The sequence below is a fragment of the Ambystoma mexicanum genome, chromosome 12 (assembly GCF_040938575.1).
Source record: "Ambystoma mexicanum isolate Mex_15411 chromosome 12, UKY_AmexF1_1, whole genome shotgun sequence".
NCBI classification, from domain to species: domain Eukaryota; kingdom Metazoa; phylum Chordata; class Amphibia; order Caudata; family Ambystomatidae; genus Ambystoma; species Ambystoma mexicanum.
In genome coordinates this window covers 64794530-64821227 of record NC_090936.1, presented here as the reverse complement: position 1 = coordinate 64821227, position 26698 = coordinate 64794530, and the positions used below count along the sequence as shown (strand labels likewise).

The window sequence follows — 26698 nt, the reverse complement described above, 5'->3', positions numbered from 1 at the left end:
TCTCTGGGCAGACCTTCGCTGTGGTCTCACAGATTCCTCAAGGAGTCTTTAGGACTTTCGTGCCGGTGAAGGCTCCTGCCCCGGCTTGGGAGCTCAATGTAGTGGTAACTAAGCTAATAGGAGCTCCCTTTCGAACTGATGCATCAGATCCTGCTCAAGTTCCTTTCGTGGACAACCGCTTACCACGTGGCTATCACCTTGGCCAGGTGGGTTGGGAGATTCAGGCCCTGTCTTGCAAGTAGCCTTGCTTGTCTTTCGCTTCAAGGCTGTGTACACACCCCACCTGTATGCCAAAGTTAGTCGGAATTCCACCTCAATGAACCATTGGTGTTACTGGTCTTCTTCCCGAATCCGTCATCGCCAGCGCAAAGGGCCTTGTATTTGCTGGACGTTGCTCGTGGCTTGAAGTTCTATGTGTCGCGTGCAAAGAATTTTCGGAAGACTTCTCAGTTCATCAACTTTGGACCTATAAATCAAGGAAAGGCCTTCTCGACGGCTTCCATCTCCAGGTGGCTCTCCGGCTGCCTCATGCACTGTCATCGACTGGCGAGCAGGTTGCTGCCAGGCCGGCCGAGAGCCCACTCGACCAGAGCAATCACAACAGCGTTTCTCTAGTGTGTGCCCCTGCTCGACATCTGCAAGGCTATGTGAAGGTCCACATACACACACCTTGACGAGGTTCTACTGCATCAACAGGGAAGCCAGGGAGGAGTGCAGAGTTGCCAAGCTGTGCTACGCAACCTGTTTGAGTTGAGTCTGTTCCAGAGGTGAGTGTTATTGCTTCTGTTGAGCCTTGCCACCTCTTCTTGTTGTGTATATGTACTGCTGTCATCGTTATTTATGAGCATGCCAATCCATGCCAGACCCCATACTGAAGGTTTAAGTTACTTACCTGTAACTATTGTTCTCCAGCATTGGTCTGGCATGGATTCACGTGCAAGCCCTCCCTCTGTCCCCTCTGTGGCTGTACTTGGTTCATACTGCCACTTTCCACGCTTACCAAATCTGACGATGGCCACCAGGGGTGGGGCTTAGGGAGAGGACTGTCATTGGATGGGGGAAGAATGACCCATAGGACAGTGATTGGTTTAGAGGAGAAATACAATTTTGAAGTGAGTTTTTTCTTTTACCGAGGATTCCCAGCCTGATGACGGGGAATATTCATGAGCATGTGAATCCATGCCAGACAACAGTAGTTACAGGTAAGTAACTTAAACCCCCTGTCCCCTTTACCCCGTCCTTGTGTGCAGCCTCCAACATGGGGACGGTACCAGAACCTTTGGCAGCGGAAAGTTGAGCTTCCCCTCTTCCGCCTCACCTCAGTCCCTTTTTACGCACAGAATGTGTCGGACCTGGCAGCCAGCGCAGATAATTTATTGGCTGGCTTTCCGCTTTCTCCCTGTTTGTTTATTAAATTCTTAATTAACTTCCTTTCAGTGCCTTGCCTCGTCCGGCACATGTTGGCAGTAGGAGGATTCACAAATGTGCGTCATGCGACTGCACGTTCCTGGCCTCAGACCCCCATGCACTCTGTTTTAAGTGCTTGTTTGGCCTGGAGCTCTCTCGGTCACAAGGCATTGAAGAATCATTTGTCGCTTTGGAGGGAGATCTTCCACACTTCTCCCCCGCCCCTCCTTAAGGACTTTGTCTCCAGCACCTCTCATCAGGACAAAGTAGGCCCTCTGTTCAGCACGGCTCCACAGCGCAGAAACTCCTTCTCCAGGGTTTCCACGTATCGGGTTTCCTTGGGTTCAGGTTCTGGCAGGCCCGAGGTTTCTAAGTCTACCGGCTCCCAATCTGAGAGGCTCAGGGGTGCTCAGAACAACAACCAGGCTTGTCCTCTTCTTGTACCCCAGGGGTTGAGGGATCGTCGAGAGCCACCTCCATGAGTCTGTCCTCGGCTAGGTCCAGCACGGCAACCCGCACCAGTACCAAGTGCTCCTAGCCTACTGGAGCTCGCTCAGAGGCAGTGAATCAGGGCGTTGGGACTAGCGGCAATCCGGCTAAAAGCTCAGCGCCTACCAGAGTGATCTGAGGTTGCCTCTGCATCGAGTGCAAGGACCAAGCTGTATCCTCTTGGCTCAGGGACTCTGTGACCCTCCCGCCAAGGGCGTGGCACAAGGCTTAAAAATGGTGGAGCAGCACGTGACGGAGTCTGCCAGGCAGGGGGCTATCTTGGATCTGGCACAGGGCCCACCAGTGCTTTTTTTCCCATTGAGTGGGCTTTGCAGGATGATTCCAGCCCCCTTCCCTCTCGAAGCGTCATCGGATCCTATGGTGCAGGGTTTTGGTAGATGTACCCCTAAGTGGTACATGTATCCATCACAGCCTTACAGCTACATGCGGCAGGCGCCTCAGCGCTTTTACCAGGAGCAGAGAACCAGTGTATCAGAGGGCCAGGTCCCTAGGGACCCGGTGGCTTCTGAGGACAGCTTCTTTGAGCGCTTCCTCATCCTCAAGCGTTGCCCTCAGATGAAGGGACTCCTGAAGGAAATTGTGAAGGTCAATCCTGCAGGTGGCGCCGACCCAGCCCCCTTTAGGGCCTGGAGAAGTTCTTGGGGGGGTGGGGGGGGTTGTGAGGGGGTGTTCCCTCTTCTTGAGGAGGCCTCCCAGGAGTTGGGTGTGCTAGCAGAGGTTTTGGGGAAACGCACCACAATCTGGTCTGGCATCTCTCTCCAAAAGGATATCCTGCAGGTGGTGCAAAAGGTCTGGGAGAAGCTCTGGGCCAACTCCCATATGAACAAGAAGTTGGACAGCAGGTTTAGGCTGACGGACGGGGCGCCAATCGTTCTTGCCTCCCACCTGCAGCTCCATTGCTCTGCGGTGTCTGCAGCCTCTTTGTATTCTAAACCATTGTCTTCCTCCACAGGAAAAACCTCCAGTTGCCTCTCCAAGGAGGACAAAGTCCATGAGTGCTTGGGAAAGCGCTGTTACTCCATCTCAGGACTGCACCTGCAGCAAGCCAACGTGGGCAGCCTCTTGGCTGACGCTAACCAGAAGCTGTGCTGGGAGTTTGGTGATTTTCTGCCCGACCTCCCTTTGGACAAGGAAGCCTCATTTAAGGCTGGTCTGGCAGATGCCTGGGCAATTGCACAAGACCTCATAGTCTCTTCGGTCTCCCACATCGACAAAACTAGCAGTGGGCTGTGCCTTGGGGTCGAGAGAAGGATGGCGTGGATGCATGCCACTGTTTTTTATCTGGCATACAGGAGCGGATCTTGGATCTGCCCTTTGAAGGCGTGGATCTTTTTCATTCGTTGATCATGACGAGTTGACAAACAAAACCTCCACTCAAATCCTCGCAAAGTCCTTTGCCATCCTGACAAAACCGGCTAAGAGATCCTTCCCTCAGTCCCAAGACAGGACTGAGTTCAATCCCTGTGCATTCTCCGGCTTCAAGGGGTTCCGGCACTGCGGTACACGGAAGCCTGACAGGTCGCCCAGCCACAACAGGAGGAAGCAGCAGAGAACATTGCACAGGCTTTTCTGCTACCTGTCATCCGGGAACATAGCTCGCCTGTGGAGGGGCTGTTGCCTTCTGTTCCAGGACACCTTGAAGCATCTTTTCAGCAACCCGTGGATCCTTTCTGTAGTCTACACAGGCTTCAGTCTTCCTCTTCCTTTGCCTCTACCATCCTCTCCTCCTCGTTGTCAGATTGGGTCTCCAGTTCTTTTACGGGAGTTTCTTTCGCTCTTGGAGATGCAGGCGATAGAACCGGTTCCTCGTGTAGACCGGGACTTCGGTTACTAGTCCAGGAATTTTGTGGTGCCCAAGAACAACCAGATTGGCCTGAGGGTAGTCCAAGGCCTGTCGTTTCTAAATCTGTCTTTACCGCTGGAAGACTTCAAGATCATTACTCCCATGCACATAGCAGAGTCTCTGTGTGTAGGGGACTGGATGTGTTCCCTGGACCTCAAGGATGCGTACCTGCATGTGCCCATCTATCAACCCCATTGGAAGTTTCTGCTGTTCACGATTGTCGTGCCACTTTCAGTAAAAGGTGCTGGGAATGGGTCCTGATGGAGGGGATTTGGATTTCAACAGTCCACCTCCCAGGGGACAGCAATGCAGAAACTGGCCATTTGAGTCACTTGGGTTTCAACACCTACGAGTGGGAATTGCACGATGACTACTTGTTACCCCTGTTCCTGCGTTGGGGGTTTGCAGACCTGGATTTGTTCGCCTTCCCTCGGAATGCCAAGTGCCCCCAGTTTGCTTCATGCATAAGTCAGGGTCGAGGGTCACTGGGGGACGCCTTCCAGATTTGTTGGCACGGCTGCAGGTGTTATGCGTTCCCGCCCACCCCTCTGCTCCAACGGACTCTCCAAGTTCTGGGCCTCCTGTGGGTTGAAGCCTCACCCTGGTTGCCCCCACTGGCCTTCCAGATCTTGGTTTTCGGATCTGCTGCAGTTGTGCTCCCAGGGTCCCGTCCATTTCCCACTCCCCAGCCGGGGCTTCCTGACGCAGCAGGGCGGGGCAGTGGAGCAGGCCAAACTGGTCCTGGCGGCCTGGTTCCTGATCAGTTGAGGCTTCAGCACGCTCAATTTTCAGATAACAGGCATCATTCAGCAGGCCAGGAGGCCCTCGACTCGGTCCCAGTATTAGAGCAAATGAACTAGGTTCTGCCATTGGGCACGCGACAAGGGGCTGGACCCTGCCCTCTAATTGACATACTGGCCTTTTCGTTGCACCTGGATCATAGTCCAGGTGGATACTTGCTGCACCTATTTGGCAGCCATCGGGGCCTACAAGAATCCCCCTCATCATTTGTTTTCGGCAGCCAACCCAGTGGTTTCATTTGTTTTCGGCAGCCAACCCAGTGGTTAAGGCCCACCTTTAAAGGGTTGTCTAGGCTTTTTCCTCTGGTACATAGACCTCATCCGGTCTGGAACCTCAATGTGGTTCTTGCAGATTTTCAACGCAAGCCTTTCCAGCCGATGGCTTCTGTGGACATCCGCTTGGTGACGCTAAAGACTGTTTTATTGGTGGCTCTCGCCTCTGCACGGAGGATTAGTGAGCTGCAGGCGTTGTGTTGTCTTCATGCGAGCCATTCACCATGTTTCATAACAAGGTCATCTTGTGCACTCAACCAAATTTCTTGCCCAAGGTAACCCACATTTCTTGCCCAAGGTAGTCTCTCCTTTTCATCTGAATCAAGAGATCTGCCTGCTGGTGTTCTTCCGGAACCCGCAGTCGGAGGGAGAGAGGGCCCTGCATTCCTTGGACCTCAAGGGGTTCCACACGGTTTATCTCTCTCAGACAAATTCCTTCAGGAAGTCCAAAGCATTGTTTGTGACTTAGGGGCTCCTTCCCCGGCTCTCAGGCTTCGGTCACCTGTTGGATGGTTCAGGCCATTTCAGAGGTGCATTTGGCCATGGGCAAACCTGTTCCTGAGGGGATTCATGCTCATGCAGTCAGAGCCAAGGCCAGGAAGGCGGCTACTTCGGCCACTCAATCAGCCTTCTTTAAGCAATACTCACTGGACAACAGCTCCAGGCGCGATGCAGAGTTTTGTCAGATGTTCTGAAGAACCTTTTTGCTTTGTCCTATTAATGAGGCAGGTTATCACAGCTTCACCCTATGTTTCTTGTTCGGTGGAATCACCCACAAGGATGGGAGGAAAGGACACGGGACATATGAGTAATTAAATTTACTCACCGTAGTGACGAGAGTATGCCTATTCCATTGTCCCCTTTCCTCCATACGTCCCACCCCCCTTCCCCCGCTAGTATGCCAGGGGCTAATATGTAGAAGTGTAGCCAGGTATCTACGCATCTGATGTGTTCAAAGGGGACTGAGGTGAGGTGCTGGAGAGCGGGCCTCGGTGGGGCGTTCCCACAATCAAAATATTCATGCTTCATGTAGATGTTTGTCTTGTGGTCATGTAGTCAGGCCTCTGTTAATTGTGTCCCTCAGTCATGGACAGCGGCATGATGTAGGGGGCATCAGGAAGTGAGCACCCCAGTAAGACGTGTCTTGAGGCACGATTTTACACTGAACATTGGTGCACGGCCTACCTGCATCAACCTCCAGGAAGTTTTCAGATTCCATGTCGACCCCAGTTGTTAAGCCACTTTGGGACCTAGCTACACTCACCTGGACTGGACAGACACCACCTCAGGGCAAGCGGCAAGCTTGGATGAGTAGTTTCTTTTTTTTTTTTAAATCATTTTATGGGGCTCATGAAAGTCTTCTAAAATAAAATAGTTAAACTTGATAAAGGTTTTGCCCTCTGCCTCCTATTGTGCCTCAGAAGCCTAGCTTCATGACGCATCCTGTGGAGGATCAGAAGGACGCGGACACTGACATTTCCAAGAATTAATTTATTAACAAATAAATATAAGTTCTATCTTGTCACGCGTTTCGAGTGATTTACTCCTCATCGGGTGTTGATGAAGAGTAAATCACTCGAAACATGTTGTGCCACTTGATTAATAGTTCATTTTAGAAAAAAGAAAAGTGTCAATTGAATACTTTGTTATAAGCTACTTTTGATTGAAATAACATAATTGTCTATATATAAATGTCTTAACTCTTCATAAGCCATACTAGCTACTCTTATATTAGGTTAGCAAGTTCTAGGCTTAAAAAACTTTTTTTGCTATTATGTTCAGGCCTTAAATAGTGTGCAGGGGACGCAGGCTCCCGATCAGGCAACTCATTTGTACTTCTCCCTGGCCTAGATGCCAAGGCTGAGACTTTCTCCACCGCACCTTGAATTTTCTTGATATTAACACCACATATTCCATACTACAGTACTCCAGAAAACCAAAAAAGACCATTTAACTATGTGTGCTCTGTGTTTATCTCTTGTTTCTCTTGTTTTAATGTCCAAATACGAGTCTGCTGTTCAAAAAATGAATCCTAACTGACCATACCACTATTCAGAACTAAGGTCAGGAGAATGATTCCCTTCTCCTGATGATGAAGTGGTCTTGTTAATATCCAATCTGATCAGTTTTCATATCAAATCCTTATACAGGAAATACCTTAGGTTTCAAAGCACCCACAGGGCATCAGGGAGAGGACATAGGATAGCAGTACAATTAAATACAACAAAAAGTAGAGGCGGGTAAGGGGGGCGGCCAAATCTACTATGCCTTGCAAGTATTCAGAACGTACAAGCGCAGGAAGGAAGAGGGCAATGGGTTGGGTGCTGTGGTGTCTGTACTTGAGGGTGAGCTGCAGATGAAGTCCAAGGTAAGTGGTATGCGGCCCAGACCCACGTTGGGTGGAAAGTGCAAATCTCCAGTGCAGAGGGTGTGCAGAGGCAAGTGCTGAAGGAAGACAGATGCTGGAGAGATTGGGTGTGAATGGTCAGAGGCCCAGAGGATTCCTAAGGGCCCCAAGATGCCAATCACAGCAAATGTGGGATTAGCAGAGGAAGGAGGTGGAAAAGAGTGTCTTGAGGTGTTTTTGGAACTTCAGAAGGTCCTGCTCAAGACGCAGCGGGAGGGGGAGGCTGCTCCAGAGGAGGGATCTAGTTGAGGAAATCGAGCGGCCTCCTGCTTGTTTAGTGAAACACAGTGAAGAGGTCTAGGAGAGTATTTGGTATGAGAGTTGCAGGTAGTGGTCCCCAGCCTTGTGGATGATAGACGGATTCGCATTTGATCCATGCAGCAACCGGGAGTCGGTGGAGGCTTTTTAGGGCAGAAGAGATGCAGTCCCTGGGTTTAAGGCCAAGGATCAGTCTTGCTGCTCTATTCTGGATTAGCTGAAGGGGTCGCAGAGTAGAAGGTAGATTGAGGAGGAGGCTGTAGCAGTAGTCAAGCCTAGCGAGAACCAGGGCTCGGGAAACATTGAGTTTCTGGGGGACAGTGAGAAATGGGAGAATTCCTTTGAGAAGGAAGAGTTGGAAGTGGGATTTCTTGGCTATGACTTGCGCGTGAGGGAGGAAGGAGAGCGGGGTCAAAGATGACTCCAAGGTTTCTGGCTTCAGAAGAAGGAGCAGGGGGAGAGCCCAAGCTGGGAGGCCAGAGAGAAGGGACGAATGAGAGAGCAGGGATCCAAATCAGAAAGGTCTCAATTTTGCTGGCATTGAGGCAGAGATCATTGGAAGAGCACCAAACCTGGATGGCAGAAAGGCAGTTGGGGATGAAGGAAGGTGCAAGTGAGTCAGCAGGAAGTTTGAAAAAGAGTTGTTGTCTGCATAACACTGGTTGTTTGAGGGAGAAAAGGGATATGAGGTGAGCAAGCAGAGCAAGGTAGATGTTAAAGAGCCAGGGGAGAAGATAGAATCCTGGGGGACACCACAGGTGTAGAAGGAAGTAGGAGAGAAGGTGCTCAGGATGACATGTGAAGAGCGGTCAGTTAGGAAAGAAGTCAGCCGTTCCAGTGCCAGTTCTGAGATAGCAAGGGTATCATGGGGCCTTTGTATGAGGATGGAATGGTTGACTGTGACAAAGGCAGAAGAGAGATAAAGTAGAATGAGGACAGCTGGGGGGTTGGAGTCCAGGGATGCAAGCAGTTCTTCACGGGTGTTCAGAAGAGCAGATTCCTTAATTCTGGATGCTCGGAATCCAGATTGATGATCGTGGAGACCACCAACAAGTTCTTTGTGCGATTTGAGTTGGGGCAAGGCCAGCTTCTTCAGCAGTTTCCCCAGGAAGAGGGTGATTGAAATGGAGCGGTAGTTGGATGGACAGGTTGGGTCTGCTGAAGGCTTTTTCAATAGTGGGCGCACAAATAAGTGCTTGAGGGACGAGGGGAAAGAGCCAGTGGCGAAACAGTGGTTGCAGAAATTGGTAACTAGATGCGGACTGCTCATAAATGTGATGGTGAAGCTAGCTCCCCCTTTACCAAACGCAATTGTTTCTGCCTTGTCATTCGATTCCATAAGCCTGGCAGGGTCTGGCAAGAGGCTCTTTAACCTCTTACCCCTTCTCCAAGAAATTGCATTAGATTTCTTCTGATCTTCAGGCTGTGGTCTTGGTGTCAGCGTACCATATTGACATTTAACCTCCATCCTCTTCTCCAAACACTTCATTTCATGCAGTATACACAAACATTACTGCTCCAGTACAAACCTTTGATGCCAGATTGCATCCTCTGTTTTCACCCTAGTGGCATACACTGCTTGGCCACCTTCATTGATCCAGGGCCCAAACTGATCTGGCCACAGCTCGGATGTGTTCAGACCTGTCCCTAACATTTGTTGATGCTACACATTTGATTGTTTCACAAAATCATTTAAAATTGTTTGTGGAACTGCAAATGGTATACATATTATGCATATCAACAAGCTCTGTGCCTGTACTTTGAAAGTAGTGCAACACATTCAGCAAGATCTCAAGTGGCCTCATGCCACGTGTGCTTGCTTTTAGGTTCTCATCAAATTGCACTATTGTTCTTGTACAGTAGTCTTTATAAACTGGGCATGAATGCAAAATAACACAAGTGAGCAATGCCAGTAATTACAATAGGTAATTTGAGAGCTCTATTCCACCAGATCCTTTCAAACGAGTAAGAATTTAATGTGCGAGAAAAGTAGGCGTGGTTTGTCTACAGTACATGCTTTAAAATGTTCACACTGAGCAATCACTTTGCACAAAGACTACTGTGGTGTGGCAGAAGAGTTAACTTTTACCTCTGCCAATTAAGTGGGTTTATTCCATGGGGCCATGAAGATCTACATGTTGATACCGTAAACGTTCGTCGAAACAGCACCGACAGACGTTCTTAAAATTGCTATTATGTTGCTCAGTGATCATAATATTTTTGATGGGACAAAACCTCAAACACGGCTTGACCTTGTCCAAGAGTGCAAAATAGTGAAATACAGTACATACATCTCCCTCTGGTTATAGGTACCATGGTGCAGGCACACTTTATTGAGATTCTCATTACACAGTGGCATCTCGCCCCAATAGTTTACCATTCAGAGTCTTCCCCAAGATGGTAGAGTTGGTCAGAACACTGATTTAAAATGTTTTTAAAACATAATAGAACCACTTATCTAATAAAAACACAGAGGTAGTAATAGAGGTTGCAGCAGAATGTAGGCAGAATCTTCCTTAATGAGGCATTCTAAAATGAAACAATTCAAATGGGTTCAGCCACGATATCGCCTTGGTGTGCTTCTGTTGGAGCAGGATATGATTAAAGGGATGGTCTAGTAAAAAATTTTATTTAAAAAATAGATAGGCAACATAAAAAAAATACTAGCATTCTCCGTTTTGAAACTTCCTATGTAAACTTTTGAGCTATTCAAGCTCAAAATTCGCAAAAGCAAGCACATTGGCGCATCCATTTTGTGAAATGGAGGCCCTCCTGTGCTGGCTTTTGCGGCACTCATGAAAGAAAAGCCAGCCAACTGTAGTAAACAAAAGCTACCGCTTGGTGGCTTTCCCTTCATTAGTGCTGTACGCGGAGGACAGGGACCGGAGACCAGAGCAGGAAAGCTGCAGCTGAATCTCGGTAAGTGCTATTTATTTATTTTTAAAAATAAGCACTAGCTGCGTTTTTTTTTCTAAGTTTTCCAGGCTGGAGGAGCCCGGAAAACTTAGAAATAAAACCGCAGCTTTAAAAACGTTGTATTTATGTTTGCGGTCGCTTTTGAAGCGACCGCAAACATAAATACAACGTTATTGTGTTGGAAAACGCAATAGGAGCCTGAGAAACTTGGAAAGAAAAACCGCAGCATTTTCCAACACAACCGCGTGCGTTTCTGCCTGCTGTGGCTATCACTTTGGGTAGAATGCTAGTATTTTTTTTTTATGTTGCCTATCTATTTTTTAAATAAAAAATGTTACTAGACCATCCCTTTAACAATTCATACTGTGAATGTGATATAAAAAAACAGGTGCTGCCGCCAAAGACACATCAAGGTTTCTAACGTACCTTTAAAAGTAGGACCATATCCACCACCCAGTGTGCTTTTTACATATGAACCCTTTGATTTCAAGATCCATAACTTGGTGGATAAAGGACAGAACAGTGTTGCTTGTAATTGAATACAGTTGCTTCAGTGCCTAAATATAGATAATCTATTAATCATTTCTAGTTAATCAATTGTCTGAAGCTGTCAAAAGTGCAATACGGTTTGCTTTTAAACTGGGAAAAATAAAGTAGTCAAGACGTGTGACAGACACGACATATATAATCACTACCAGTGAAAGCACTAATCACCTTTTGAAAGGCAAGTTATACATCAATAAAATAGAGCCGTTTAGTCACAGCATATTCATGTGTACATAATATTTCTAAACAAAATGTAATCAATATCTGATACACCAAACGTAATAAATGCACTAAAAGGTTTTTCTGAGAGACTATCGTATGGACCAAGTTGACTATAGCCTCGACATGACGTGGTACATACTTTTAAATTTTAATCTCCCTGCCTCCTTCAGGACACCGTTTAGAAGTGAAGTGTCCTCAAACGGGATGTAATGCCAACATCTCTGTTCATTTAAATTTGGAATTTCAAAAATTGAAGTTAATAAATTTGTCGAATTCTTATGAAAGTGAATAAGATGTATACAATATAGCCAAGGGCTGAGAGATTTACTGACAGAATGATACCAGAGAAAAGGTTTGTAGATATACCTTGTAGACTAGGTTACTGGTACATCCTAATATACGTTGTATGTGTCCAGCACATTTCATTATTGATGGCTAACTCTCACAGTTGTCCTCAATCTATTTTCCAGACTCTACCATTGTGTATATTAACTTAATTCCCGTAGACGGCAATGCAAGATCAGACAAAACTGATCTGTGATGGCCAGCCACAGCTTCACTCAGTGTAAAAAGATACAGAACATTTACTGTAATTCTGAACTTTAATAAAGGCAGCCAATCGTCTCCTTAGATATGAGCCACTCAAAATCAGTGAGGGATGTCTTCTACCTTCGCTTAAACAGACAACCATGGTCCATATGTGGCCAATGTTTACCATTGCTAAGTAGTTGTAAGCTGGTGAAGAGTCCCACTAACTTAACAGCTTATAGGGAGAGTAGCAGGAACAGACAATCTTTGCGTTTAAGGATTCCTGTGGGTCTGCATGGTTTTAATCGGCAACTAGGTAGCCCTGGTATGCTTCAATATGTAAAACATTTTGAAAATCTAAAGAAAATCAATAACACTCAAATACTTAAATCTTGATGTGTACATGTTGGAGTGCTCTACACATAAAAAATAATACTGAGTGTTCTGCCATATTCCCATATGGCATGCTTGTGTAACTGAATATTGACTATGCGTTGCAGGGCCAAAGAGCTAAATCCTAAAGTCATGGCTCCATATAAGTAAAGTATCTGCAATCCACTGACTGATCAAGCGTGTTCATCTGCCCATTAGAAGGCAATACCGCTGCTGCCACTATAGCAAAATGATATACATGTACCATAATTTAGTACTATTACTTTATTTACCTAAAGTTTTAAAAAAAGGAGGGAAATACAGCATTAATCTCTTTGCAATTGAAGGGAATTAGAAACCTTGTTTCGATTGCCAAGTACACCTGGATGTTTCAGCGGCTGCAAAGTGTGGCAATAATACACCTGTGACGTAAGAAATGAGCAATCAATGTCAGGGGCCCATGGTTCCCTATGTTCCCATAGCAAGAAACCCTCTGCAATCCGCTTACTGAAATGGAGAGGATTGACTAGTAGTTCCAACGTAGTGGCTGCTTTTAATTAAGCTGCTAGTTTCGGGGTCATACATGGGATCTTGCCATGTTTCTTTGTCATGGGTGGTTATTTCTGAACTATGCAGAAAGCTCATGCTCCTTGTGGCTACCACGGCATGGTCAACGTGATCAAGTTTCCCCTAGGTGTTTGACATCTGAGATATACGTAGCCTAGAGCACTGAAGCTTATAGCAATACCCTTTCATTCCTACAATACACCCATTTGGTACCAAGCATCTTGGGTCACACCTAGTTTATTCCCAAATCATATAGGTGTAAGCATATTAACACAGAGACTTGATAATGTGTTTAAGTGTGTGTACGTTGTTAGAGAATGTAATGTTTGTATATCAATATTTTTCATTCTTTGTTTTTGCCTGCAGATTATCATTGTTCAGTTTGGTGGGAAACCTTTCAGTTGCACTGAACTTACAGTGGATCAATGGCTTTGGTCTGTTTTCCTAGGAATGGGAACATTACTCTGGGGCCAGGTAATTTAGATTGTTTTTTTTTCTTCTATAGTTCGGGTTGGTGTTTTTGTGTGTTTAACTTGTTCAGTATATGTGCATGTCATTTATTGCTGGAGATCTTCGAGAAGTAATTTTTACATTAATTCTGTGGTATAGGTGATCATTTGCTAGCTGTTAAGTACAGCAGTCCTGATTTGAATAACATCCACATATTTCAGGGCATGTTTAATTATCTGATCTGTAGAACTGACCTTCCTCATGAGGGGAGCACCTCAACTCTTATCAATGCACGTGCCGCTGTGACAAGTTTAGAAACCAGAGCCGCATAATCTAAAGATTAAATAAGTCGATGCCTGCTGTCACCTCTATAAAGTAGTGTAGTGTTCTGCTTAGATATTGTAAGTAATCCTCTTGCCTGGAGGTGATATATATGCACGCTCTTCTGTTAGGCCTGCCCGACCAGCAGTACACCCTGAAACCTGCTTCGCAGAAAATAGCCTCTCAATCTGGACATCCATCATATGTATTTCATGGGTAAAAGAATATGGTACCCTTCACCGGAGCTCTAGCTGGTAAACTTTAAGGGGCATTAGGGGCACATAGATCAGCAGCGTGCCAAGTATACTGAGGGTTCAATGCATACAGTTCATGCAAAACTCAAAGAGCTGTTAGCCTGTTGCATAGCAAGAGTAATGCTCACCATGAACAATAGAGGGCCGCTGAAATGGCCAACTCAGGAAACGGTAGAAGGGATGATATTATAGCGGAGTGCTCCTCTGTTTAAAATGGGGTGAGAGCCTGCAAGCCGTGTGGGTACAGTGAAGCCAGGGTAGAGTATTTGCTGGCAGGGAAATGAACTGGCCCGTGGGACCACACAGCCACCATTACATTTCCACCTGATTTTAAATATGGCAGCCTGTGTCTTTCACCCTCAGCATTTGGAGTCTGAATAAAAAAAATGAAACACATGAGGCAGCAAGATCCACGACACATTAGAATGGAGAGGAAAATAAATGCATCGTAGGGAGGCGGGTTCACAAAGCCCTGACTAATCCTGTGGCCGAAGTTAAAGGGGTACAGGGGCCTACTAATTCTAAACCTAATTGAGGCACTTGGGACTAATGAAGCAGTATAAAAGGTGGTAGTCTGAAACCAGAAGAGAGGAAGTTGGGTAGAGCTTCAGAGAACTAGTGGTTAATATTGAGACAGTGAGAGGGGTACAGAAGGACTGGTGGCTGAGTGACAGATCTTAGTTCTGGAGAGCTTGCTTCACATTCCTTGTTGTGACTATAGCCAGGTAGAAACCAGTAATGGAGAAGGGGCATCACTAGCCTATTAGGGGCTGGAACTCAGATCCTAGCAGGAGCCAGAGACCCAGCAGCCAATCAGAACATGGAGGGGGGTGGGGGTGTCAAACTCGGGAGGGCGTGCCTCAGCTGGTTCACTGAATGATTTCAGTTTGACAAGTACCCTAGCCGGGGAAGAACTAATACTCGTCATAGTTATCGGTATCCCCAAAGGAAAGGTGTATCACAAGGTCTGGCTAGTTGGTGTGCGTTGCCTGCATCTACAGAACTCAGGTGGGTGACCCACGATCAAGAGGGCAACAATATCGCCACTGGAGCAACCACCAAGAATTTAAAAGAAGCGTGCGTGGGTGCTTAACCAACCTGAGATTGTGAGTGAACTAATGGAGGCCCACAGGGTACGGCAACCCTGTGCTCTTGTTTCAAGTAGGGAAATGGCTTTTCAATGGGACAGTAGGGGCTACTAGTATAGACCCTTTCACTTGATTTGCAATACTTCACCCTGACATGGTTGGCCAAAGTTCGTTCTTATGGTATAGATTGCTTTCCCCAATAGGTCCTATAGAAATTCCTCTAGCCCCCTTGTGAGATTAAAACAAAGGGGTTGAACTAATTTCTATTGTCTAAAGTGTTCTGTTGCACACAAACATGACAAAATACTGTAACTCACTTGAGTACTGTCCTCAGTTGATAGTGCTCCAACAACTGGATTTGAGCCAACTTATGTTATTAGGGCTTACACCACGCATCACTGCCAGTTGCATGGTGTCCAGGCTCTCCTGTATCACTGTCCTTGTGTAAAGCACTCAAGTAGTGTTTTTGTTATAACAGACTTGGTGTTGTGAAACCTGGAGGGACTTGAGGGTGTACATCGACTCTGGTGATCAGCACTGCAAAGCATACTATTTCTACCAAACGGGTTTGTCTTTCGACTATTAATATATCTGCTGTTTTAGCAGACTATCCGATCTTGCAGTTTCATCTCTGAAGGGTGTTTTATGTGGATTTCTACCAATCTGGATGTGGTCCTTTCCTTAAATCTCATTTCTACAAACCACACCAAAGTATTAAGAGTATGCAAATCTTTGATTTTTTGTTCACCTGATGAGCACCTACAATAACTCTGGTGGGACCTATGTTAAGTGAATCAAGTGCTAAGGGCTCAGACAGATGGTGTTTTATTACCAGGGACTTCATTTGAATTATAAGGGTTAATGTTAATGCCTACATTGGTAATGAGGACCTTGAAAATGCTGGGGATGTTAAGGAGACCTTAATAAGGAGCACGTTTCTTCTCATCATTGGCATCTAAAACCAGATACGAGTTCAGGAGCAGATATTTAGCTCAGGAACCTCATTGATCAGAACTGTCTTTCCTAGATTGTTCAGTGCTACTCCCGATACTCATTTGTTTCCTGGAACAAAATTAATTCCTTTTTATCCACCAATCAGCCTATTAAAACGTTACAAAAAACAATTCTTGGCTTGACATAGGCTGTAGATTTGCCATACACGGTCGGCTCAGTTTCGAAAGACCATATATCGACCATCGATCAGTCTGCCCGGGTCAACTACAAAATAGGTACTTCAAAGGCAAAGAGGGGTTTGCGTTTGATGCTTGGGAGTGTATCTTCTCAGGATTCTGAACATTCCTGGAGGCTGGTCACATGTGGTTTAGCCTCACTCTTTTGATGACCCCTTTGTAAGTTATATTGCAGGTGCTGAGAGGTTTACTTATATTTCAGGGGTATGTGGAAATCAATCCACCTGAATAAAATGTCATCAAATGATCCTAATCTACTAACAAGTAAAGGATATAACTGTTTCCAAAGTAACTGTTCTCTCATAGTTGGGTGCACGTAAGAGTCCAGAAATGGATGGTGCGCCAGGTAATCTTTAAAGAATTATAACAGAAATGTGGGCACATTTATTGTTCAACGTAATAAATACAGCTCCACTGGCTAGATTGATGTCAGAAACCTGGACTACTAGTTTAGTCAAAATAATTAGAGGCGCAAAGAAGTAGCCCTAGCTGTTATTGACGTTTAGTCCATTGTTGAGTGATATTTGGATCAAGGTTTTAGGGAAGTTACTCTCAGACTACAATAATGTGTTGAAACTAAAGATATATTAGTTCACCAGGTTCTCAAATCGGTTTCTGTGAAGCTGTGGACACAAGTCAACAACTTTCAAACCTGTTGTTGCCCATTAACAAACACCAACAGGCCCTGGGAGGTCCCTTGTATTTGGCCTTTATGGATTTGTAAATGGCCGTTCAACTGGGTGAATAGGCAGGTACTCTGGGCTCCTCTTCAATAGTTGGGTTTTGTTGTGCAGCTCCTGACTATTGCAGTGCGGCTACATATGGGGGGCTTAGGCTTTTGAACTTTTCTGTAGAAGTCGAGAAAGTACAGCAATTGTATCCATTGATTAGCATGTTTGTCGGGGTGCTTGTTAATATTTATGTTGATATACTAGAACATTTTATTTTAGATAAAACAGCTGACATTTCCTATTTTCTGAAGCATCCATCACTTTTTTTAATATGCCTATGTGTTTGATCGTCAAAATGTAATAGACATTCAAATAGATAAATAGCTGTGTGGTTTTAAGGCTACCCAAGCCCAACCGCCTGTCAAAAATACAGCTACCGCCATAGTGAAAGGTCAAGAGATTAAGTCCCTTTTATTATGTCTATAGTGTACTGGTGCAACGGCGGCTGTGACAGAACGGAAGCCAAGGACCAAAAAATTAAGGCACTTGGAGGGGAGGGATCGGGGGGGGGGTTCGAATGGATGCAGGTGACTGTTAGTACACAGATAGGCAATGACTATTTCTGCCTGCCTTCCGAGCCATCTAATTTGCTGAGCATGAATGTAGTTTGGAGCACTTTATCCCACCTGCAGTAAGGATTAGATCTTGCAGGATACCATTGTCTACTGAAAGCTAAATTCTTTACCTCATATTTTGCATTAATGAGGGAGATGCTGTTTCTTTAAGTTGAATTAAAAGAGTGCCTATTTGCAAATGTTAGACTAAGAATAATACATAAATGTAACAGGTTGAGTGAGTATGTAAATCTTTTGCATGTTTTATGCTCTTTAGAAGCAAAATGTTGGGTTAATTTCTAATTACGTTTTTGATCTCGAGATATTGAGATGCATATTTCAATTTTTTATTCTTTCTGCCGATTGCTGTATTTTTTATGAATTTGATTAGAAATTAACATATATCGACCTACCCCACCCACTCTCTTCTATACCATTGCAAGAGCAAATAAACAAGGTTTTGTTTTAGGGCTCTAGGCTGAAATTTTAACTAGCTTTCCTGCGCCTCAGAAAACAGGTTGGTCTTTCTCTTTCTAGATCTATGCGTGACGGTTGATTCTTGTCATAATTATCCCTTGGCTGTCATTTTTGTTCCCAAGGTTCAATTGCTTACTGTTGCTGTGACAAATTGCTTCTGCCCTGCAGGAGTGTCGGGATAATAAGAGGCTAAATTGCCTAATCAGCCCTCCCACTTCTACAGACCAAGAGCCAACATAATCATAGAGGTAAAACAGGCACAGAGAAGAGAGCTACCTCCTTTACCTTTTTTAGTAAGGTTGGCGGAGGGAAAACTATACCATAAGGGGGGGAAAGGGGGGTGAATATGGTTCAGTATCAACCCAAACCACAAAGTATAACAGTCCAAAATAAGGGAATGTTCAATCAAGTTTGTATAAAAGAAATATACTTTAAACAGACTATGAAAAATAACTAACTAGAAACCATTCAAAACCCAACTCCTGAAGAAAAAACACAAAATAAAGAATATAGCAAGATGCAGCACTGTGGCTATGAGTTGGGGAGAAAAGGCAATAAAAATCCACAACGTTCAAAGGATATGTTCTTGAGTTGAAAGAGGGAATTAATGTGGCCTTGACAGTCTGTCGTCCAAAATGAACCAGGGGGTGGCAGATATCAGTCCGTAACACCTTTGCAAAGTCTTTGCGGTTTGACAGTGGCAAACTAGGCTTCTCTGTGCTGTTTCTGAAATTCAGTTCAAAATGCAGCAGTCACGGTGGTTCAGCGGCAAGCAGATGTTGAAGCGCGATCAAACTAAAGGCAGCTGTGGTTAAAAATGTACTCAAGCGATGCAGGTCATGGAGGTCACCAGGTCCCTTTTGGCGGTTGAGGTGAGACGGCAGGTGGGCTGATGACAGGATCCGCAGATGAGTCGGTTCGATGCTGAGGCTCAAAGGAAACCATTCAGGACAAACCCCTGTGTTGGTTCGATCAGTGACTCATTCGGCGAAGAATCTGAAGGTTTGAAAAGCAGTTCAAGCAGTGCAGGTGCAGCGCTGCTTCTTTCTCCGAGCCGAGGCAAAGACGTGCTTTCAGATGGTGCACTGTGGCGGCAGATAGGTTCAAATGTTCAAAGATCAGCGAGTGCCATACCCAGCTCTGGAGGGTTGTAGTGGTTCGATTTGGGTCAAAATCAATCTAATTACAGCACACAGCTGTTTGACAGCAAAGTGGCAGGAGTCTGGTCTGTCTTAGCTCTCAGGAGCTGTGAGTTTTACTCCAGGGTGTCAGGGACAAGATGAGTCCTTTTCACAGGCTCTCAAAGGATAGCTAGGCACACACCTTCAAAGGGTCCTTCAACATGGTGAGGCCCTGGGCAGCAGTGTGGCCGGCAAAGATGCAGGTTTTGTTCCAGTAGCAGTTCACCCCTGTGGTCCCTGGGGATGGTTAGGGGGACACAGCTTGCCTCTACCTTGGAATACCTGCCTTCACCTCACAACTGGACGACTTTGAAAAGGACAGCTCTCCCAACAGGGTGCAGCAAAATCTTCTAAAATGTTTGAGATGATTCAAATAAGTGGTGAGAGAAAACAATTTTATTAAGCAAAAACCCTCTGGTGATTGGACTAAAGCTAGCCTGCTTTAGGGGTCTAGTCCCTTTGCTTGGAACAAGTGGAAATTGCCTCTGACATAGCACCCAAAGTGCTTTGTGTTACTGGAAGCGGATGGTACAAGAAGTAAAGGTAGAGGCAAAGTGAAACAAGATGGCAGATCCTTCCAGCTTTAAAGAGTTTCCTCTACCTACACTAACCTCCCCCACCATTCTCAGTAGCAGCAGCACCCTGGTGTAAGGCTACTCTTTTTGAAGATGGGGGTGCCCTTTGATTCCTGCTCCAAGGAGAGCTTCCTGTAGAGTCACTATTTTTCTGGGGAGGTGTCATGACCACTGTGAGGGGGCACAAGTTGTGCCACAAGCAGACTCCCTCCAGAACCCTGAGGGCCTTAAAACCACTGCAAAAGGGCTCCTGGAGCCAGTCCTGGCGCCTTTGGCACAGTCTCATATGTAGGAAGGAAGGGCTGATCAAACTAGGTCCCGTTTATGTACATGGGCCTTTAAATCCAACATGGAAGCATCCACACAGTCTAGTTCTAAGAACAAAGCCATGCAGTCTAGTGTTTTGGGTGTGGCAGGCCTGGAACTACTTACCCTGGGCTATATAAACAACACCCTGACTGCAGAACACGCTTTGTCTTATTCTGCGACCAGCAGCGTGACGCTCACTGTGTCCAGCTCCTGGTCTTCAGCAGCTTCCTGTAATCCTGCAAGAACAAGATTATTCTGTTTTACCTGAGAAAACACCATCCAGCACTCAGCTTCTCAACTGGGCTGCACTCTGTGGAAACCGAGAGAAGAAACATCACTCACCTGTGAGTACTAGCTTATGGACTTCCGGTGAACCGCTACCACAGCTGCTGTTCGAACATTGCGACCTGCAATTACGAGAAAGGGAAAAACAGTATTAGAAGGCGCGCGCGCTTCCAAAACATTGATTTCCATCAGTCTTACCTGAATTCCATCGCGCTACGCCACGCTTCTTCCGGAGCACCACAGCAACATCTGCATAGGAAAAGACATATTCAGGTTCGCTTTCAATATTAAACGACCGCATAGCGCTGTACTTACCTTAACGGATTCCGGGGGCCTGTTTTTCATCGCGCTCTCATCCACTCGCAGCACCACAGTGACCTGTGAGGAGAAGAAGAAGAAAACACAGGTTAGCTTTAAAATACAATAATGGCTCTGCGCTTTGCGCTTTCTCTTACCTAGAATCCGGCACGCCAGAATCAAGACCTTTGCACCTGAAAAGGAGGAGATAAAGACATTAACAAATTCCCACCATAAACCGAACAAAGACTTGAAATTAACAAACCTACCAGCCTACCAGCAGATTTGGGGTCACAGCAGGCCTGGGCCCAAGGAAGGCGTCTACACCAGTGAAGCAACTCTGGCAGCTCGCCAACAAACGTCAAGCGTCCCTGCACAAGAAACGCAGGGAAGATAGCTCACCTTACAAATAACTAAGGTGAGAAAAGAACCCAGTGGGAAGGGAATCGGTCAGGGGGAGGTGGGAGATTCACCCATTAGAGACAGTTATCACAAATCCTCCCTTCTGTAATTGCAGATTCATTATTCAGCACTGGGCAACTACGCATCCAGGGTTCCAGATCTCACAGCCTTCCAGACGCCCCCAGGGATATCAGGTGAGCGTAACAGGAGAATGTTACCTGCCCTCATAAAGGAACAGAGGCAATTCCAAGGCTACAATCTTGCTAGCCGCAGCAAGGCCAGCCTGTCTGGGGAGAATACACATAACCCTTCCATAAATTAACTGGCTTCACAAGGCTGACACTTGTGTGATATCCAATTGATGTGGCTTGGCGAAATATGAGAGATGCTGGCCACCATACCCCAACTCGAGTATGGCTTATATTTTCAGTTTTATGCACCACCAGGGCAGCATCCTCGGTTATGTAATTTTGGGAATAGGGGTTGACATCCCAAATGGAGCCCCTGCACTGTAGTAACTTTGGCTGTCGATGCAGCTGTCGGGAGAGCACCTGTAACCTCTGTACCTTTTCTGTTCCCCTGGAGAGCAAGCGCTTCAAATTAGGATACTTATGCAGCTGGACACAGGTGTACATGATGCTTTTGGCATGTTGCTTGTGAAAGGGCAATCAGATCAGCAGATTTCCCTTCCTGAAATGGAATTGGCTGCATCATTGTATTAACTAACAAAACCAAAAAGCTAGGACTTCTACACCCTTGCCAGGTGGCTATTTCTCTCAGTTGCTTTTTCTGCAAACACTATTTTGTGGAAGTCTCTGCTTACTCCAGATGTGACCTTCAGTTGAGCATCAAGGCGACCTTTCACGCTATTGTTGAAGGTCAGACATGTGCTTCGTATGCACTTCTTTAATGCAATTAATTGTTTTACTCCTACGTCCGGTCCCCTTTCCTCTAGCCTTGTCGGCATCCCTCAATATTGGGACGGTACCGGAACCTTTGGCAGCAAACAATGCAGCACTCCCTTTAAATTTAGTGTAGTGCATGGGGGCGCGGCCTATGGTATGGGAACGCCCCGCCGAGGCCCCTCCTTATGGTGCCTCACCTCAGTCCCTTTTTCTGCACTGACGGTGTTGGACCCTGCAGCCAGCGCTAAGACTTATTTTCTAGCTTTCCGCTTGCTCCCCACTGTTTTTTTTCAATTCTTATTTCACTTCCCTTTGGTGCCTTGCTTCCCCGGGTGCATGTCGGCTGCAAGAGGATTTCCAAGATGTGCCTCATGCAACCTCGTGTTCCTGGCCTCGGACCCCCATGTACTTTGTCTTGAGTGTTTACGGCTCGACCACCGTTAGGGCTCCTGTACGGCCTGCAGTGCTCTCGGTTAAAGGGCATTGAAGAATCATTTGTCGCAGTGGAGGGAGATCTTCCACACATGGACTTTGCCCCCAGGACCTTCCACCAGGACAAGGTATGCCCTCTGTTCAGCATGGCTCCACAGCGCATCAACTCCTTCTCCGGGGTTCCCACGGATCAGGGGTTCTTTGGATTCAGGTTCTGGCAGAGACCTGAGGCCTCTAAGGCTACTGGCTCTGAAGCCAAGGGCCTGTGGGCTCTTCTGGGCCCTGCGGGTACAGATATGAGGGCTTCAAGACTACCGACTCCCAAGCCGAGGGGGCTCAGGGGCCCTAGCAGGCTGTCCTCGGAAGATCGATCAAGATCGTCCTCTTCTACCCCATGGGTTAAGGGTTAGTCGAGTGCCACCTCCAATAGTCTGTTCTCGGCTAGATCCTGAATGGCTACCAGCACAGGTGCTGAGGGCGTCCAGCCTACAGGAGCTCACTCCGAGGTTGTAAGAGCGTTACGACTATTGGCCATCCGGCTGAGGACTCAGGGCTTACTAGAGCCATCGCTGAGGTTGACGCTTCCTCTTCGGTTGCAAGATCCCAAACTGTGTCCTCTCGTCTGAGGCATCTCTTGGCACAGAGCCTTCGCACCCTCCCTTTCAGGGCATGGGGCAAGGCTTTTATATGGCAGAGCGGCACCTGGTGCCACCTGCCAGGCAGGCGGCCATCTTGGATCCAGCTCAGGGACTGCCAGTACTTTGGCCCATCGAATGGGCTTTGCAGGACGATCCCAGCCCACTTCCCTCTGGAAGTACCAGCGGATCCCATGGTGCAGGTTTTTGGTCCCCTCAGGTCTACATCTACCCATTGCAGCCATTTGTTTACACGCACTTGGCGCTTCAGCATTTTGACCAGGGGCCTAGGCCCAGTGACTCAGAGAGCCGGGCCCCTAGGGACTCGGCGGCTGGTGAGGACCACATCTTTGCGTGTTTCCTCCTCCTCATGCGCTCCCTTCAGATGAAGTGGCTCCTGAAGGACATTGTGAAGGTCATCCAACAGGGGGCGCCGCCCCGGCCTCCTCCTCTGGGTACTCAGCCCGGTGCTCCTGCTCAACCGGTTCCGGTCCCCCACTGGTTCAGACCCGCCGGTCATCCTGACCCATCCACCTGTCCCTGTACCATGAGCACCTTCCCCTCAACAGCCGTTGGACCCGTTTGCGGCTTCGGACCTGGGGGCGAAAGGGGTACCCCACCAGCACCTGTGTCCCAGGGCCCAGATTCCCCTTAGTCTGTCAAAAGGGTGTGGGGGGACGATGACGACACCCAGGTTTGAGCCCTATGCATCCGTTAAGGCCTTTCATGATGCCTTCAGTGCCTGGCGGAGTTCTTGGGGCGGAGGGGAATCCCTCTTCTCGAGGAAGCCCCCCAGATGTCGGGCGTTCTACCAGATGTCTTGGGAAAACGCACCACGATCCGGTTTGGCATCCCCCTCCAGAAGGATGTCCTGCAGGTGGCGCGAAAGGTCTGGGAGAAACCCAGATGAACAAGAAGTTGGACAGTAGGTTTAGGATGACCGACGGGGAGCCAATCCTTCGTGCCTCCCACCCGCAACACCATTCCTCTGTGGTGGCTGTGGCCTCGTATTTTCCGTCTTCCTCCACGGGAGCCACCTCCAGCTGCCTCTCCCAAGTCCTTGGGAAAGCGCTACTCCATCTCAGGACTGCATCTGCAGCAAGCCAATGCGGATTCCCTCTTGGCTGCGTCTAACCAGATAACCAGAAGCGCTGGTGGGAGGATGGGGAATTTCTCCCCGACCTCCCTTCGGACAAGCAAGCCTTCAAGGGATGTCTGGCAGATGCCCGGGCTATTGCGCGGCACCTCATGGAGTCTTCGGTCTCCCACATTGACACAGCCAGCAGAGGTCTGTGTCTGGGGGTCGAAATGAGAAGGGCGGCGTGGGTACATGCCACAAAGTTTTCATCAGACGTGCAGGAGCGTATCCTGGATCTGCCCTTTGAGGGCTTAGACCTTTTTCATTCGTCGATCGATGATGAGTTAACAAAGAAAACCTCCACTCAAACCACCATGTCCTTGGCCATCCTGACAAAACCTGGTCAGAAATCCTTCTGTGTCCCAAGGCAGGACTGTGTACAAGCCCTGAGCCTACGCCGGCTTCAAGGGGTTCCTGGACTGCGTTACATGGAGGCCTGACAGGTCACCCAGATAACAGGCGGAAACGAAACAGCAGAGGACATTGTGTAGGTTTTTCAAATCCACCTCCTCTGCCCCTGCCTCTGACATCGAGAAGCAGTGGTGTCAAGGTCGGGGAACAGAGTTCGCCTCTGAGGGGCCGTTTGGCTCTGTTCTAGGACACCTGGAAGCTTCTTTTCAGCAACTCATGGATCCTATCCAAAGTATCCAAGGGCTTCAGTCTTCCTTTTTCTTTGCCTCTACCATCCTCTCCTCCTCTTCATCAGATTGGGTGTACAGCTCTTTTACGGGAGGTCCTTTCGCTCATGGAGATGGAGGCGATGGAACCGGTTCCTCTTGTAGACAGGGGCTTTGGTTACTATTCCAGGATTTTTGCAGTACCCACAACAACCAGGATAGCCTGAGTGTAGTCCTGGACCCATCATTTCTAAATCTGTCTATGATCTGATGATCACTCCCGCGCACATATTCGAGTCTGTGTGTGCAGGGGGCTGGATGTGTTCCCTGCACCTCAAGGATGCGTACCTGCATGTGGACCGCATCGGAAGTTTCTGCGGTTCACGATTGTCATACCACTTTCAGTACAAGGTGCTGCCCTTTTGGCCTGAACTCAGCTCCTTGTGTCTTCACGAAGTTGATGAATGCAGTGGTGTGCCTCTTCCACTTGGAAGGCCATCATCTATACCCTTATTTGGACTGGCTGGTGAGGGCGGGATCGCCCAAAGGGGTGGTGCTCTTCTGCCAGAGATTGATGAATATCCATCAGCTTGGGTTTTCCCTCAAACAGAGAATCAGTCGTGCCCCTCTCAGTCTTAGTAGGGGTGCGTTCGAACACTACTGTTCAGCGGGTGTTCCCCACACGCAAGAATGCTTTTGTCCCTACGCAAGGCGGTGGGACACTTTCTGGCCAACTCGCCCACCTAGGCATGTCGATTCCAGCACATTCTGGCCCTGATGGCCTCCTGCGTGCTCCATGTACAGCACGCTCGCCTCAAGCTGAGGCTCCTCCAGCTCCACCTGGCGGCCAATTTTGATCAGTAGACGGGGTTCTCAGCCGGACAGGATCCCAATACCCTCGCTCATGCTGCCCGATTCTTTTGCTGGTGGCTGATAGAGAGCAATGTCTCATTGGGAGCCCCCTTCACCTGTCTGAAACCTACCCTTGTGGTGACGACTGACTCCACCATCTCGGGTTGTGGGGCTACTTTGGGGGGGCTATGTGATTCGTGCAGCATGGTCCAGAATGGATGCCCTCTTGCATAATCTGCTCAAGCTCAGAGCAGTGGGCCTGACCCTCAAGGCATTGTTACCACTCATCAGGGACAGGTCTGTTCTGTCCCGGACTGAAAATTCAACTACAATATTTTATCTGAACAAGCATGATGGCTCCCGTTCCATCCACTTCTACATGGAGGTGGTTTCGATCTGGGAATGGGCCCTGACATAGGGGATTTGAATTTTGGCATTCCACCGTCCTGGGGGATAGTAATGCAGGAGCGTACCAGCGGAGTCACTTGGTGTTCAGCACATACGAGTGGTATTTGCACGACGACTCCTTGTTGCTGCTGTTCCAGTGTTGCAGGTTCGCTGACCTGAATTTGTTTTCCTTCCCCCCCGGGATGCCAAGTGCCCCCAGTTTGCTTCATGGGCTGGTCAGGGGTCACTGGGAGACTCCTTCCAGATCTGTTGGCACAGCCGCAGGTGTTATGCGTTCCTGCCCACCCCTCTGCTCCAATGGATCCTCTGCAAGTTCCGGGCCTCCTTGGGCTGCAGCCTCATCCTGGTTTACCCCCACTGGCATTGGAGACACTGGTTTTCGGACCTGCTGCAGTTGTGCTCCAAGGGACCCGTCCACCTTCCGATCCCCAGCACTGGCTTCCTGATGCAGCAGGACAGGGCAGTGGAACATCCGGACCCGGCCAAATTGGCCCTGGCAGCCTGGTTGCTGATCCGCTGAGGCTTCAGCACGCTCAACTTTCAGATAACTGGGACATCATTCAGTGGCCAGGAGGCCCTCAACTCAGCACCAGTATAAGAGCAAATGGACTAGGTTCTGTGATTGGGCTCGCGACAAGGGGCTGGACCCTGTCCTCTGGGTGACGTACTGCCCTTTTCAGCACAACTGGCTCCTTCTGGAGTTCAGGTGGATACTTGCTGCATGTATTTGTCGGCCATCAGGGTTTACAAGAATTCCCTTGAGCAGGTGTTTTCGACAGCCAAAAAAAGTTGTTTTGTCTAGGCTTTTTCCTCCGGTGCATAGACCTCATCTGCTCTGGGACCTCAATGGCTTCTGTGGACATCCTTTTGGTGACGCTAAAGACTTTTATTGGTGGATCACACCTCTACGTGCAGGGTTAGAGAGCAGCAGGCGTTGTCTTCATGCAA

At 47.7% G+C, this 26698-nt stretch overlaps 1 protein-coding gene across 6 annotated transcripts in view; it reads left to right on the top strand.

Annotated features, from left to right (window-relative positions):
- Positions 1 to 26698, top strand: part of ATP2B1 (ATPase plasma membrane Ca2+ transporting 1) — a 551789-nt gene that overhangs the window by 448656 nt on the left and 76435 nt on the right. For all 6 annotated transcript variants that reach the window (XM_069628007.1, XM_069628002.1, XM_069628005.1 and 3 more), the window contains exon 19: positions 13016 to 13123. In XM_069628007.1, coding sequence (XP_069484108.1) covers positions 13016 to 13123 — 108 coding nt within the window. The remainder of the gene's footprint in view (positions 1 to 13015; positions 13124 to 26698) is intronic.